Source organism: Polypterus senegalus, chromosome 3 (assembly GCF_016835505.1).
Source record: "Polypterus senegalus isolate Bchr_013 chromosome 3, ASM1683550v1, whole genome shotgun sequence".
Lineage (NCBI taxonomy): Eukaryota > Metazoa > Chordata > Cladistia > Polypteriformes > Polypteridae > Polypterus > Polypterus senegalus.
In genome coordinates this window covers 65,347,326-65,363,139 of record NC_053156.1, presented here as the reverse complement: position 1 = coordinate 65,363,139, position 15,814 = coordinate 65,347,326, and the positions used below count along the sequence as shown (strand labels likewise).

The window sequence follows — 15,814 nt, the reverse complement described above, 5'->3', positions numbered from 1 at the left end:
AATAGGATTCAGTTAGCGTAGAATTTCAAAATGAAACCTGCTTAACTTTTGTAAGTTACCTGTAAGGAATGAGCCTGTCAAATTTCAGCCTTCTACCTACACGGGAAGTTGGAGAATTAGTGATGAGTGAGTCAGTGAGGGCTTTGCCTTTTATTAGTATAGATGAGTCACGGGATAACATGAAACATTAAATAAAAAGGTAAAAAAAAGTAAGCATGCTCATAGGTACAAACATGACACAATTTGCATAAAAAATGTGCACAATTATCAATAAATCAGAGCAAGTCTAGAACCTGATCCAAGTTTTTTTTTTGAGCTTGCCTCTTTTGAAACAAACTCCTTCATCTTGCTGTTAAAAACATCCACATGCCGAGAATGAAGAACACCATTCCGTCGATATGCTCCATTGTTGTGTGTTTGTTTGTGGCGCGTTTACGATGATGTCACGGCAGTAGAGGCGGCACAACTATAACCACACGTGAATAATCCCGCCCACTCTAAAGCGGTACTAAACTGCAGTCGAAACGCAAACAGAGCCGAACTGAGCCGAACCAAGGTGAGCTGTACTGAACCGTGCTGTGCTGTACTATGCAGTGGAAAAGCGCCATTATATAACTTGTGTGCATTAAGAAAACCTAAGAAGAAGAGCTCAAAATGTTGTGGGACACTAATGTAAAGTTTAACATTAAGCACATATCGACTTGTAACTTGTTGCAACTAGACATTTCAGGTTTATTTACAATTGATGTGAATTAGCCCTAAACTGCAACAAAACAAACTGTGGAATTCAATATGGTTCTCACTACATGGTGCGTATAAGAACTGGTGATATAGCCTAAAAATATTAATGTTCGTTTACATAGTGGCATATCTGATACAAAGCTATATATACGAAGTCCAATAAATGCTTTTGTGCCCTAATGAAACAAAAGTAAAAACCTAATTAGTGGAAATTTTTCCAATATTTACTACATTAATGAAAAGGGCAATCAGATACAGTTTTAATAAAAACTGTAATGTGCGTGCGTCTCTTTACAAGCGCTGCTAAGCGTCGCCTCTTTCTCGTGTGCGTGTGCCTCTTTCGCGCCAGCGCAGCGCATGCGTCGCTCTTTCTCGCTTTGAGCGTGGCGTCGCGTGTGTGTGTGTATGTGTGCGTCTCTTTCTCGCGTGTGCGTGCGTGCATCTTTTTCTCGCGTGTGCGTGCGTGTGTGTGTGTGTGCGTCTCTTTCTCGCGTGTGCGTGCGTGTGTGTGTGTGCGTCTCTCTCTCGCGTGTGCGTGTGTGTCTCTTTCTTGCGCGTGCTTGTGTGTGTGTGTGTGTCACTTTCTCATGTGTGTGTGTGTGTGTCCCTTTCTCACGCATGTGTGTTTATGTTTCTCTTTCACACACGCACGCACGCACGCGTGTGTGTGTCTCTTTCTTACGCTTACGCGCGCGTCTGTCAGAGTGAGTGTGTGTGTGTGTGTGTCTGTGTCTGTGTGTGTGTCTGTGTCTGTGTCTGTGTCTGTGTCTGTGTCTGTGTCTGTGTCTCTCTGTGTCTCTCTCTCTCTCTCTATAGAGAATGCACAGGGAGAGACTGAACACGTGCGGAAATCATCAGCACGCACAAACCGAAATGGAAACTGGCTCGTTCATATACCTAGTGTGTAGTCGTGAACAGATGTAAAAGTTTGGCGAACTTTTTGGTCATAACCCGATTTGTACGTGTCCAGAGACGTTCATGAACCGAGGTTCCACTGTATTAGGTTCGTAATGTGTAAAATTATAACATAGTTTGATGTTTAATAGGCTTTTTCTTAACACCTCCCATTATCCGACATTTTCGCTTATCCAACATTCTGCCAGCCCGTTTATGTCGGATAAGCGAGACTCTACTGTGCTGTATTTTAAAGTAATGCTCTGCATGAATAAACAATAGTAATTGCACAGCAGGAAACACCCAATAAGATAATACAAAGTATTCAATATGGCAATTCTGATTTGATTTGGCAAATGTGTATGGATCTGTGCCACACAAGTTGATTGAATTTGCTCTAGAATTTTTCCAAGTGCCAAGAAGCATTACTAACATTATTTCAACTTTCAAATGTGCTTTGCTGTAAGGGGCTTTATGACAGGACTGGCGACAACTGGAAGCTGCCATTGCTATGGAATGAGCCATTTCTCCAATACTGTTTGTGGCTGTCTTTGAAGTAATTCTCATTGGAGCTAGACAGGTAGTAAGAGGCATGAAATTACCAGCTGGTGAAAGGCTTCCTCCTCTTAGAATTTGCATGGTCAGCATCACTAGTATCCTCCAGATTGCCCCTTGTACAACAAGGTTGATCAAACTGCTTGATGACCTGACCACATGGGTGAGGATGAAGATCAACTCATCCAGTTCTCAAGGCCTATCAATCAGGAAGGGCATCAGGAAGGATAACGTTGTGTTTGTTGTTGGAGGCAAAGAAATCCCACAGTTGGCATATCAACCTATCAGAAGTCTGGGAGACAATATACATCAGAGTTGTCAGACAAAAAAGGTTGGGAAGTTGGTGCAGAAACAGTTGGCAGAAAGGATCGACAGCTATCTGCTTCCAGGGAAATACAAGGTGTTGTGTTATCAGTACACACTTTACCAGTATGTGAAATGGCCATTTAAAGTGAGCAAGGTACCATCAATTGCTGTCAGCAGGATCAATTGCACAGCTATTATATCAAGAAGTGGCTTGACTTCCCCTTTGCTTTCTCTGACACAGGTCTCTTTGAGAAGAATGCCCTGCAGCTGACTCTCAAGGCTTGGATACAAGCAGGAGAAAACTTGTTTGGCGCTAGAACTGACGGAAATCCAGGGACCACCTGATAAGGAAGGCAGAAGTGAATGTCGGCACCAAGGTTATTATAGTCAACGAAAACTAAAATCTAAACTGAAACTATTAATAAAAAATAATTTTCATAAACTGAAATGAAATAATTAACAAAACTAAAATGAAAAACTAAAACTAAATGAAACTATTAAATTAGCTGAAAAGACTAACTAAAATACAATAATTATTTATAAAAAAATAGTTTTAGTTTTCGTAACAACCGGACTTATGCAAGGGCTAACCTTGGCTGAAGGTTTCCCGAAATTAGTGAAAATATATTTATATGAATTTCAAATTTGGTTTTTATATAAACATTTCTACTGCTAGTCTTTAACACTTGTGACTATTAACTCTAAAACAGAAAGTCATCCAATATGAGCTGACCGCATATAGTCATCCAGTGAATGGTGGCTGGTGATGGAGGGTGGGTATTGACACAGCATTTTCAGTGACAGTGCAAGCTGAATATGGGTGCATAAAGCACTTGACAAAGAAAGTGATTTACTTTGTGATAATAATGACAGTTCTTCAGGAGCTGATAGTGACAGCATAATAGATTCTGGTCCAAGTGTTAGTGAAGCATACCAAAGTAATGTTTTTGTTTTAAATGTACTCAGCAACTTTCAAACCTGTCATTCACTACATCTCTGGGGCTCAACTGAGAAGTCTTAAATACAGCTAATCCCTTACAGAATTTCAATCTGTTCATAAATTACAGCATGTTAGCTGTAATTCTGACTGAGTACAAGATACATTATGTACACAGCAATTAATTGAGCAGCACACACTAAACTAAATTCCAGGCTGCATTAGTTGGATGTCCATTATGATGAGCTGCTGCATTTCTTTGTGCTTCTTGTATATAATGATGTAATTCAAACACCTGAACTCGGAATGTGCTGGTCAAAGATACCTTTACCATATGGATAGAAAAATCACGAGTGAGTAACGTTTCAGTTTATTTCTCAGGTGTCTGTGTGTCAGGTGTCTCTCTCAAACCTAGACTGTTGAAATGTCATATTCTTTTTGTTCTTAACATCAGTCATGTCATACATATTGCATATATGTAGTATTGTTGCAATAGGCTGGCACCCTGTCTAGGGATTTTTCCTGACATGCATCCAAAGCTGCTGGAATAAGCTCCAGGTTTCCTGCGATCCTGTACTGGATAAGTGAATTTAGAAAATGCAAATATCGTGCCTAATCTCAGATGCTGTTTTTGTCATTTCATGGCTATCCATACTCCCATTATCTGCCCTTACTCAAGCCTCACTACTCCTATCCTTAACACTACATGCTTGTTTTTCTTTATTTCTCTCAATACAGCTAGGCGGTGTCTGTACACTGATTCAAGCCTAAGAGCCCTGTTCTTCCTAAGCCGCGATGATTTTCATGATAACACCTCTAAGAATACAGTACAGTCTATTTTCTGATTTTGATATATTTTTAGGATTGCAGGTCGCAAAATGCTGTCTATAAATTGTATGTGCCTGAGATGGAATCAGAGATCAATATGACTGGTAGAAAATAATGAACAGTATTGGAGATTTACAGTATTGAAGGCATTAATTGTAAGCACATTGTCTTGGAGCAGGATATGTTGTGTGCTGTTATACATTTAAAGTAAAAACCCTCAAACCTTAAAATTCACCTAAATTTCATCACAAATAGGCCCATTCTGGACAAGAAAAGGAAAAGATGATATGTACCAACAGTCGGAGCACATTTGTTCAGCACAAATGACATAGAAAATATTGAAACAAATTATAAAATTGTGTAACATTTTTCATATTCAGCATCTGGTTTTGATTATGCTTGTTTTATCAGCCAAAAACAATACTAGATAGTAAACCACCTAGTGCTTCCACTAACATTAAACTTAAAATGTATTAAATCCAAACCTATAAAGTATACAGTTCTGTCGGAAAGTGACACAAAACTAAACTCCATAGTAGCTCTTTAACCATACTACTGTATAACTACTAAAACTAAAACTGAAAGTAATGTATATCTATACTAATAAAAGGCAAAGCCCTCACTGACTGACTGACTCACTCATCACTAATTCTCCAACTTCCCGTGTAGGTAAAAGGGTGAAATTTGGCAGGCTTATTCCTTACAGCTTACTTGCAAAAGTTAAGCAGGTTTCATTTAGAAATTCTACACGTAACGGTCATAACGGTCGATAACGGTCAAAAACGTCCGCCATGTTGAACTTTCTTATTTATGGCCCCATCTTCACGAAATTTGGTAGGCGGCTTCCCTGCGCTAACCGAAACCGATGTACGTACTTAGTTCGGTGGTATGACGCCACTGTCGGCCGCCATATTGAATTTTCCAAACATCACTAATTCTCCAACTTCCCGTGTAGGTAGAAGGCTGAAATTTGGCAGGCTCATTCCTTACAGCTTACTTACAAAAGTTAAGCAGGTTTCATTTCGAAATTCTACGCGTAACGGTCATAACGGTCAACAAGGTCCACCATGTTGAACTTTCTTATTTATGGCCCCATCCTCACGAAATTTCGTTGGCAGATTCCCTGCGCTAACCGAAACTAATGTACGTACTTATTTCGGTGGTATGACACCACTGTCAGCTGCCATATTAAACTTTCCAACGTCACTAATTCTCCAAATTCAAGTGTAGGTAGAAGGCTGAAATTTGGTAATTATTTCGGTGGTATGATTCCACTGTCGGCCACCATATTGAACTTTTCAACAGTCTTTGTTACTTATGGGCCCATCTTCAAGAAATTTGGTACGTGGGTTCCCAACGCTAACTGAATCCTACTTACGTACATATATACGTCCATAGCCTGCAGCTCAGTCACCGTGTGAGGATTGCACGGCCATATCAGGCTCACTCTTGATATCCGGAGGAACATTGTGTCTTATGTACTGAATGACTGGGACAGGTTCAAGGTGTGGACTGATGACAGTACAGGAGATAATTATTCTACACAGGAGCACTAGAAGAGTGAAATGCTTAAGCCCTTCACCTATGCATCTGCATGTGAGTTGATGGCTGCCGCTGAATTGTTCGGTTGTCGCTTTCAAGTGTACCGAAATGGCCAAATACACCTTTGGACAACCACCAATGCCTCTTAAGCATCTTAGATTCACAGATGACGATTTCAGTAGTGGACACTTTGATGTTTATGAATGTTTAAACTCTCAAAAGCTGGATGTGAAGTTATCGATGAAACTAGTTGTATACTTACAACGCTTGACAGATGCCGAATGTCTCTTCAACACAAGTCCTACAAATACTGTCGTAATTGAAACAAACCATGAAACTCAAACCGATTATGACAGCAGCAATCCAAGCTCTGAGATTTGAAACAAGATTACTGTTCACATGGCCAACTGTATGTTGCATGCTCAAGAGTAAGCTCAGCGCACAGCTTGGTCATATTACAACCGGAGGGCCGAACTCACAATGTGGTAAACAAAGAGATCCTTAACAAATAATTATTGGTACATATTCCCTCAGTTTAAAAAGGTTTAATTTTCTTCTTAATAAGACTTTTAAGGCAGTACTTCGCTGCTGCGAAGCACGGGTATTTTTAGGCAAACTAGCATTGCCAGATGCCTGAAAGTGCTTGAAGGTGCTACATGTGATGTCTGGCTTGTTGGTAAGGTAACAGGCTGACCCCTCAATGTTTCATATGGCCTATATTATTCATTATAACAAACTGGGTCATTACATTTGGCAGGTGATAATGTCCACCCGCTTGGATACTGGCTAATTATGCCTTTTCCCGATTCACTCAAAAAAAGAGAAGAGCTATAATGCAGTGCATGCTCCTGTGCACTCAGTTGTGGTGCGCACCAGAGAATCAAGATGGGTCATGTGTGAGGCTGCTCCACCAGACGACAAAGGTCTGTAGCATTACGACTGCCTATTTATGATGTTGATTAGCACAGTCCATATACAGGTAGTCATCGATTTATAACCACATTCAGTTCCGACGGGCCAGTTCTAAATACAGTGGTGTGAAAAACTATTTGCCCCTTCCTGATTTCTTATTCTTTTGCATGTTTGTCACACAAAATGTTTCTGATCATCAAACACATTTAACCATTAGTCAAATATAACACAAGTAAACACAAAATGCAGTTTTTAAATGATGGTTTTATTATTTAGGGAGAAAAAAAAAATCCAAATCTACATGGCCCTGTGTGAAAAAGTAATTGCCCCCTGAACCTAATAACTGGTTGGGCCACCCTTAGCAGCAATAACTGCAATCAAGCATTTGCGATAACTTGCAATGAGTCTTTTACAGCGCTCTGGAGGAATTTTGGCCTACTCATCTTTGCAGAATTGTTGTAATTCAGCTTTATTTGAGGGTTTTCTAGCATGAACCGCCTTTTTAAGGTCATGCCATAGCAACTCAATTGGATTCAGGTCAGGACTTTGACTAGGCCACTCCAAAGTCTTCATTTTGTTTTTCTTCAGCCATTCAGAGGTGGATTTGCTGGTGTGTTTTGGGTCATTGTCCTGTTGCAGCACCCAAGATCACTTCAGCTTGAGTTGACGAACAGATGGCCGGACATTCTCCTTCAGGATTTTTTGGTAGACAGTAGAATTCATGGTTCCATCTATCACAGCAAGCCTTCCAGGTCCTGAAGCAGCAAAACAACCCCAGACCATCACTGTTGGTATGATGTTCTTTTTCTGAAATGCTGTGTTCCTTTTACGCCAGATGTAACGGGACATTTGCCTTCCAAAAAGTTCAACTTTTGTCTCATCCGTCCACAAGGTATTTTCCCAAAAGTCTTGGCAATCATTGAGATGTTTCTTAGCAAAATTGAGACGAGCCCTAATGTTCTTTTGCTTAACAGTGGTTTGCATCTTGGAAATCTGCCATGCAGGCCGTTTTTTCCCAGTCTCTTTCTTATGGTGGAGTCGTGAACACCGACCTTAATTGAGGCAAATGAGGCCTGCAGTTCTTTAGACGTTGTCCTGGGGTCTTTTGTGACCTCTTGGATGAGTCGTCTCTGCGCTCTTGGGGTAATTTTGGTCGGCCGGCCACTGCTGGGAAGGTTCACCACTGTTCCATGTTTTTGCCATTTGTGGATAATGGCTCTCACTGTGGTTCGCTGGAGTCCCAAAGCTTTAGAAATAGCTTTATAACCTTTACCAGACTGATAGATCTCAGTTACTTCTGTTCTCATTTGTTCCTGAATGTCTTTGGATCTTGGCATGATGTCTAGCTTTTGAGGTGCTTTTGGTCTACTTCTCTGTGTCAGGCAGCTCCTATTTAAGTGATTTCTTGATTGAAACAGGTATGGCAGTAATCAGGCCTGGAAATGGCTACAGAAATTGAACTCAGGTGTGATACACCACAGTTAGGTTATTTTTTAACAAGGGGGCAATTACTTTTTCACACAGGGCCATGTAGTTTTGGATTTTTTCTCCCTAAATAATAAAAACCATCATTTAAAAACTGCATTTTGTGTTTACTTGTGTTATATTTGACTAATGGTTAAATGTGTTTGATGATCAGAAACATTTTGTGTGACAAACATGCAAAAGAATAAGAAATCAGGAAGGGGGCACATAGTTTTTCACACCACTGTAGATTTGGACATAAGACAGACTGGTATATGTATTCAAACCTGACCCTATGTATGGTACTATATAAGAAGTCCTTTAAGTCATATTGTTTATTATTCATTTTTATTATCTTTTTTAGCACACTGCATAGATTTTCTATCCTATTTTATTTTGTTATTGCTGTTGCTCACATCGGTGCAGAACCTTTAACAGCTTCATGAATCCTTTCTTTGTCTGTGTTATGTCATCAGTGTAAGCCTCTCCCAGTGTTCAATGTGTTAACCGTGAGAAGAATAATTGTACCCACAGAGTTTGAGCACTCGTATGTTTTTTGTTTTAACATTTCAGCCTCTTAATAATAAACATTAACAGATAAACGAGTTCAATATGGTTTAATTACCCCTTCATGGAGTTTTGCACAAAGTAGCACATTGTGAGTAACAATGCTGAAGCCTTGGAGGTTAACAGGATTCAAAGGAAGGGCGCTGTAGTACACCATGTGTGGTGAACACCAGTTACAATGGGATAACTTGAAGTCACTTCCCTCATACTGCTTGGTCAACTTCATTTTTGGACTGAGATCAATTGCCTTTTTTCTGTAGTTATTGTATGACAAATGTAACTGAATGTACAGTAGATGAAACCGCTGCAGTAATAATAAACTCATATCAAGGTGAATGAGTCACGGCATATGGAGCTGGCACAGCAAAAACTGTCATGTGCCTGCGAGATGTCGTAGTGGTCATAAGCTGAATGGTTGTAAGATGCATAGGTCGTAAGTCGACGACTAACTGTATAGTTGTTTCTGGATGGCAACCAGGCGGGGTTCAAGGCACATTCACATATACACATTTATAAGATGACTGTAATTTACAAAGGATAAACTGCATATGCCAGGCTTTTTAAATATGATTTTTTACCGATGTACACATTTTCCGGTTTTTGGCATACACATACTATCATGCTCAAATCCACAAAGTTTTATTGAGGAGACCCTGGGTAGGATGGCAGTATTCACTGCTTATACCAAGCTATCCTAGCTTACTCATTAAGCCCAATCAGGTTCAACATGAAGAAGAGAGAGAAAAAGTCCCTCCTTGCTGCTCTGCACCTGGGAGGCAGAGTCAAAGCCTTTTAAATAAAGTACATATGTATGAGAGCTTCAGATAGATTATGTCTAGACAGTAGAAACTGGATCTTGTAATACTGACTATTGTTTTGGTACTGAAAGAGAAGAAATTAACATTGGAGTTTGTGACATACTACAAGTGTTTCACCTCTGGAACCAAGTTGCTTGACAAGGGACGCCTTGATCTGGAGTTGCCTTACATAAGCTATCGGCAAGCATTGGTCTCTAGCATTCCAAGCTCACACTTTTGATCGAGACCTCCATATGAATTTACCTTTCAATTGTTTATGTGTACTTTTCAGAGCATTATACCTCCTTAGAGACAACATATGTACCATTTAAAATTATACTGCATACAGACTCTGTAATAATAGTGCAAGTTCTAAATGTTTATATGAGTACAGCACCTAGTGCAGTGCGATTTGAAGAAAAAAAAAAAAGCAACTTGCCTGAATGATCTTTAACATCACACTGAGCTATTACTGGTTAAATTTCATAGTATGCCCATAGGAACACCATTTTGGAACATAAAATTACTTATTCATTTATCTTTTACTGACCTCACCTGAGGCCTCATGTATAAACGGTGCGTACGCACAGAAATGTTGCGTAAGAACTTTTCCACGTTCAAATCGTGATGTATAAAACCTACACTTTGTGTAAAGCCACGCACTTTTCCACGGTACCTCATACCTCGTCGTACGCAAGTTCTCCGCTCAGTTTTGCAGACTGGCGGCACCCAGCATCAAAGCAATGTTACTGTTCCTGTGTGGCTACACCTTATTTTCCTGACGCGGCTTTATAAATACACTGAAACTAACCACATATTGTTTATTAATGTAACGCATCTGACTGTAATTAACTTGTAACAATATAATGGTCCAGGGATTAGCCATAGTATTCCAAATACCATAACTGCTTTAGCGTTGTTACTCTCACTACACCTTCTTCTTCTTCTTTCAGCTCCTCCTGTTAGGAGTTGCCACAGCGGATCATCTTTTTCCATATTACTCTCATTGCACCACTCGGAGTATTTATATCACTGTATCTGAGTGTGAAAATCACAGCAGCAGCTGATCGGAAAGAGAATTATGAGTATACAGCATCAAGTACACGCTACCTCAGCCATGGCAAAACGTTTCAAAGCCTTTCCTGTACAGATTCGTATTTACATATGATGACGATATCATTTTTAAGGTGAAATGCAGCAAAATATGTTTATAATATTATACAGATAAAACTTTAACTTCATTTAAATAATCTATATTCTTCACTGGGAGTGTCGTGAAGGATAGAATAATTAAACATGTACTACGAAGATATTTCAATGTTCTTTAAACGTTTTGAAAAATCGGCGCTCTAAGCTTACAGATGGCTTAACTTCTATTACAGAGCTGATTGTGTGGTGATTGGGTATTTGGGGAAAGAAAAGCAAAGACTGCAGTGGCGGCTACGCCAATAAATATTGAATATAAAACAGAAAGAGAAAATAACAACACAGCTAAAAACGCAACAACAAATTTCGGCAAAAGTTAAATGCTTGTGTCACGAGCACGAGGCGGCTATGCAGTGTCTGCAATGGACGTGGCCATCCACCGTGCATAAGCTACCTTACTGACATTGGCGGCTGAAGGAGCCACCGATTCTTCCTCTGCCCAGTGCCACCACAAGCCTAGAGCAACCCCTGAGTACTGCTGCAATAAATTATTTCATCGAAGTGAAACACATGTTTAATAACGTGCGTTAACTCCTATCATCATAAAAATAATATCATGTATACATCTCAGTATTTTAGTTATTCAGAGAGCTGTAATATCATGAATGTAATGGATTCTGTGTCCAGTTGGAGGAAGAGAGCCAGTTTAAGAAGCAAGTAGTAATTCACACACATAAAGCACATAGAAGATCAAATTCAAAACAAAGCATTTAACGTGCTACTTTAATTACGATGTGATTTGAAAAACTGGTTAAACGATTTTAAGATGAAGTTTATGATCTACTTTAATGACAAAATAAACTACGTGATTAAAGTGGAAATGTCGAGATTGAAGTTGACATTTCGTGCTTTTTCCCCACTGTGTGCCTTTTTTTCTCTGTACCCTAATAAGCTTTCATATGACACTCAGACAGTGGGCTACAACTCGCCTTTTCATGGCGACTTTGATATGTGAATTCTTTTTTATTTCTGGCACTGTGCGATTTTGCGAATGTGAGCTTTCAAGTTTCTCCAACACGCTATGTCACTCAAATCAAATTCCTTTTGGTGATTATACCACGGTTTATTTGAACAAATAGTATGTTTTTCCTTTGCCTCCACTTGGTATTCGCTGAAATTCTTATATTTTCCCCTGTGCTTTTCCCATTGTCTTTTCACAGAAGGCTGAGCTTAAGGGCGATTTATATTCAATTGCATATTCAAAGAGGCGTAATTCTGGGAAGAGTTGGGGTGTTACATAAAGCGCGTGCACGAGCGTTACTTTTCACGCTGATCGGGATTTATGTAGCGGAAGAACGTGGAAGTTGGAGTACGCACAGATTCCTGAATCTGGATTTTTCTGTGCGTAAGCACATTTCGGCTTTTGTGCTTACGCCATGTTATAGTGCAAGTTCTACGCACGGTATTATACATGAGGCCCCTGGACTTTAAAAGGACAAAGCCAGGAGATTATAATGGGTAATAAGCAAACCAACATAATACTCAGCAGGCAACATCGTTTTGGGTAATATCAGCTCTCTGAACTGGTTTTTTTTTCTATTTCTTCATAATATCCTACCCACACTTGGATCTTTGAATCAAGTTTAAGAACTTTTGTTAATATATAGTCCTCTGTTATCTACAGTATCTCACCTTCAATAAAACAATGGCACCTAAAGCAATTTTTAAAATTTACATTGGAAAGGTCAGGGACATGAAGCCTGAAAGGTCTCCACAGTAATGCTAACTGCCAGCAAGAAGCTCTGACCGTAAGGTGGATTATACTCTTATTGAGAATAAGTCTAAGAGGAGATTTTTTTTAATATACACAATAGCACTGTGTTTAAAAAAGTTTATTAACCTCAAAATCCTTATAATAGCTTTTCTTTCCATACAGCTTTGAAAAACTGTTCTTTACTTTAAAACATAAGCATTGGAGTCCTGAGTAATCCTTTAATTTACCCATTCCTGTAGGCTCTAGAGTTAAAATATACTGGACATGACTCAAATGATAGGGTTTTCTGGTCTGGTCATCTACACAGCATACAGATGTTTCAATCTTGGCCTGAAGCAACACACTTTCTCTTGGTTTTCACCTCAACAACTTTCTTAATCTGAGGTTATGGTCTATAGTTACAAATAAAGACTTGCTTAACATTTCCCATTTTCACAATCATTCCCCTTTACCCAGGAGTAAAATATTTTACTTTTATTTTTCCAATTTAGCAGATGCAGTATAAGCTACAGTGTTAATGTAAGTATTTGATACAATTTACTGCTAAATACTGTAATACTGTGATTTGAAGAGATACACCTGCAAATAACATCAAATGCTTTTCTTTTCATGCTTAATTCTTTTAAACATTTTTCAACACTTTTGTAAAGATGTTGCAAGGGCACATCCCCAAAACAATGCCTGGTTGGTGTACTGCTGAGGTTAGCGTGCGTGATTGTGAATGTTTATGTGTGTGCCCTGCTTTAAGCTGTTAGCCACTCCAGGGTGTTTCCTGCCTTGTTGCCTGTGTTGTCAGGGTTGAATCTATTCAATGGATTAAGCTGGTTTCAACGTAAGTATATAACTAAAAATAAACAAAAAATATGAAGATATAAAACCATAAGTGAAAAAAATGCAATCTGTCAACTAACTACATACAATGAAACCTCAGTGTTCAAGTGTTCTAAATGAAATTGTTCTATAAAAGTTAATGGAATTTAGAAAATGTTGCACACCAAACATTTGGACTATAAGAAACTGAACAAAGTTAAAACCAAGCCTGAATGCAAGTCCTTCGTTACTTTATGAAATACAGCTAGCAGCACGGTCAAAAAATTGCCATGAACGATGAATAACTAACTGGTGACAATACTTAGAAAAGTGGTCATGGTGTTTATATTCAGGATCCTACGTGTTCCTTCTGTGATCTCAAGTCGCGACCTACACTTCCAAGATTAACAGATATCGTTGTTCGCAAAGTGTGTCGAGGAGATGTTCAGCAAAAAAAAAGCTACAAAGTAATCACGATAAAATGGTATTCATTCAAAAGCTAAGTTTACTGAACTAATACTGCCGATTGTATAAAAGCTGTCAACTCAAGTAACAATTACCGCACCTGCCGCTACTGCCTCATCAGAAATCCTTCCCCTTCCGCATGCCCACGTCAGAAGTGAAGGGACAGAAAATGCTGCCGAGTTTAGGAGTCCCCTTTAAATAAAGGTATGTATCTCTCGCGTCGACACGACTCAGCCCAGTTACACTCCACGACCAAGGTATAAAAGAACGAACCGCAGCTTTGTTTGGCCAGGCTTCTCTCTGTTCGACTTTCCTTGAAGCCTTAAGTGCCAACCCCCGTAGCCATGGGTTTGCCACCTCCTATTTTAAGTCGCTCACCTGCCAAACCGCGCGAGGATACCTGCGGACTCACCTGCACGGTCACGCTTCCGGCTCCTCGTGTGACAAAGGGGAACGGAACCCCGAATACGGCCACCCAAACTCTTCCTTACCATCTTGTCTTCCGCCCAAGTTCTCCGCACTTCGTGCGTATCCGTCTCTCAGACTTCTTTGCGGTGGTTCCGTATTGGACGAAACAGGTTAATTCCTGGAGTCTGATTCAGCCATCACTATACGGTGAAGCGAAGCAGAAAGAAGGAGGGGGAGGCGGGGCGAATGCGCGTTGAGCATGCGTGTTAGAGTTCGTTGGCGGTTGCTTTCCGGAAAGTGCCGAACATGCTGTCATGGCAACAATACGCTGCTTGTCTTCAGACGCAGTTTCATCTCTACACTTTGGCGAGTTTCAGTGACACAGTATTAAAAAAGGTGTGGCGGAGCTACGTTCACATTTAATACAAGCTTCCAGGTATAAGACGTAATTTGCCACCAAAGAATACTTCTCAAACGTTTTAGGAAATTCGTTATTTTAAAAGTGAGTTTTAACCAAAGTAGGGCAGCATGGTGTTGAACTAGCTCGAGTTAATTGTCTTAGTACTATAACACCGTAAGGTTAATTTTCAGTGGTAAATCGGCCCAGTATGCGTGCGTGTATCGTTTGATGAACTTGGGTCTTGTCCAGGGTTACTTTAATTCTGCCTTGTGCCAAAACAGACTCAAGCGGACCGGATACAATGATTTTGAATTAAGCTAGTTAGAAAATGGATAGGTAGACGTTTATGTAATAATTACGTAAAAAGCCCGAGTAACATAAGCTACCCTAATTCACAGTGTTCATAAGAAATGTAATGATTTAATTCATGAGGTAAAAGTACATAATAAACAAAAGAATAGTTGAATCCAATATATAAAATATTAAAATGTGTTCTTCAATTTAAATATTTAAAATATAATATTCTCAATTTTAATAGAAATTTGACATTTTTCACCCTCTGATAGAGGTCCATTAAGGACTAAATCCCTAAGATCAAAAATAACATCATGTTTGTAACCACTGACCCTGAAATAGTCTCAAACAATACCTGATATGATTATGTTTGAAATTACTCATTTTTGACCTTTTGGGAGTGGCTCTTAGAGGATGTAGACTACCAGTAAAATATCAGATATTAAAAATATTAAATACATGATCAGCAACCTTATACAACAACACTCCATGTATTACCAATCCATTATTTTTTGAATTTTTGTGGAAAGGTGTAACTTTGACCCCTCATATCCTATTAAGGGCGAACCCCTAGGATAAGTTGATGTTGCATGCACAAATTGTTCTCCACAAAGTTCTTTTGATCATGTTGCCATAGACACCTGATGGGTTATCTTAAAGGTGTAATTTCCTGCTCAAAACATGGTCCAAAAATGGGAAAAGTAGGGTTTTTCAGGTCTACAGGGCAAAAAACAAGCTGTAACCCCAAAATGTTCAACACATCTTGACTGGATGTCAAGACTTGTCAAATGGTATATCATATATGGGGGTTTTCTCATACTGGTCAGAAGTCAGAAGGTACCAAACCAAAAAAAAGTGATTTCAAAGTTTTCCTATGTAATGCTTTTGAACACAAAACAATATAACATGTTAAAACAGTGGTTCTCAACCTGTGGGGTAGGCCCCCCTAGGGTGGTGCGAAGTAACAAAAAGGG

The 15,814-nt window shown here is 39.4% G+C and overlaps 1 protein-coding gene across 1 annotated transcript in view; it reads right to left on the bottom strand.

The window, feature by feature from the left end:
- The window catches only part of ap1s1 (adaptor related protein complex 1 subunit sigma 1), a 90,691-nt gene extending 76,298 nt beyond the window's left edge, over window positions 1-14,393 (bottom strand). The window contains exon 1 of the mRNA XM_039747385.1: window positions 14,230-14,393. Coding sequence (XP_039603319.1) covers window positions 14,230-14,232 — 3 coding nt within the window. The 5' untranslated portion in view covers window positions 14,233-14,393. The remainder of the gene's footprint in view (window positions 1-14,229) is intronic.
- Window positions 14,394-15,814: the final 1,421 nt, after the last annotated feature.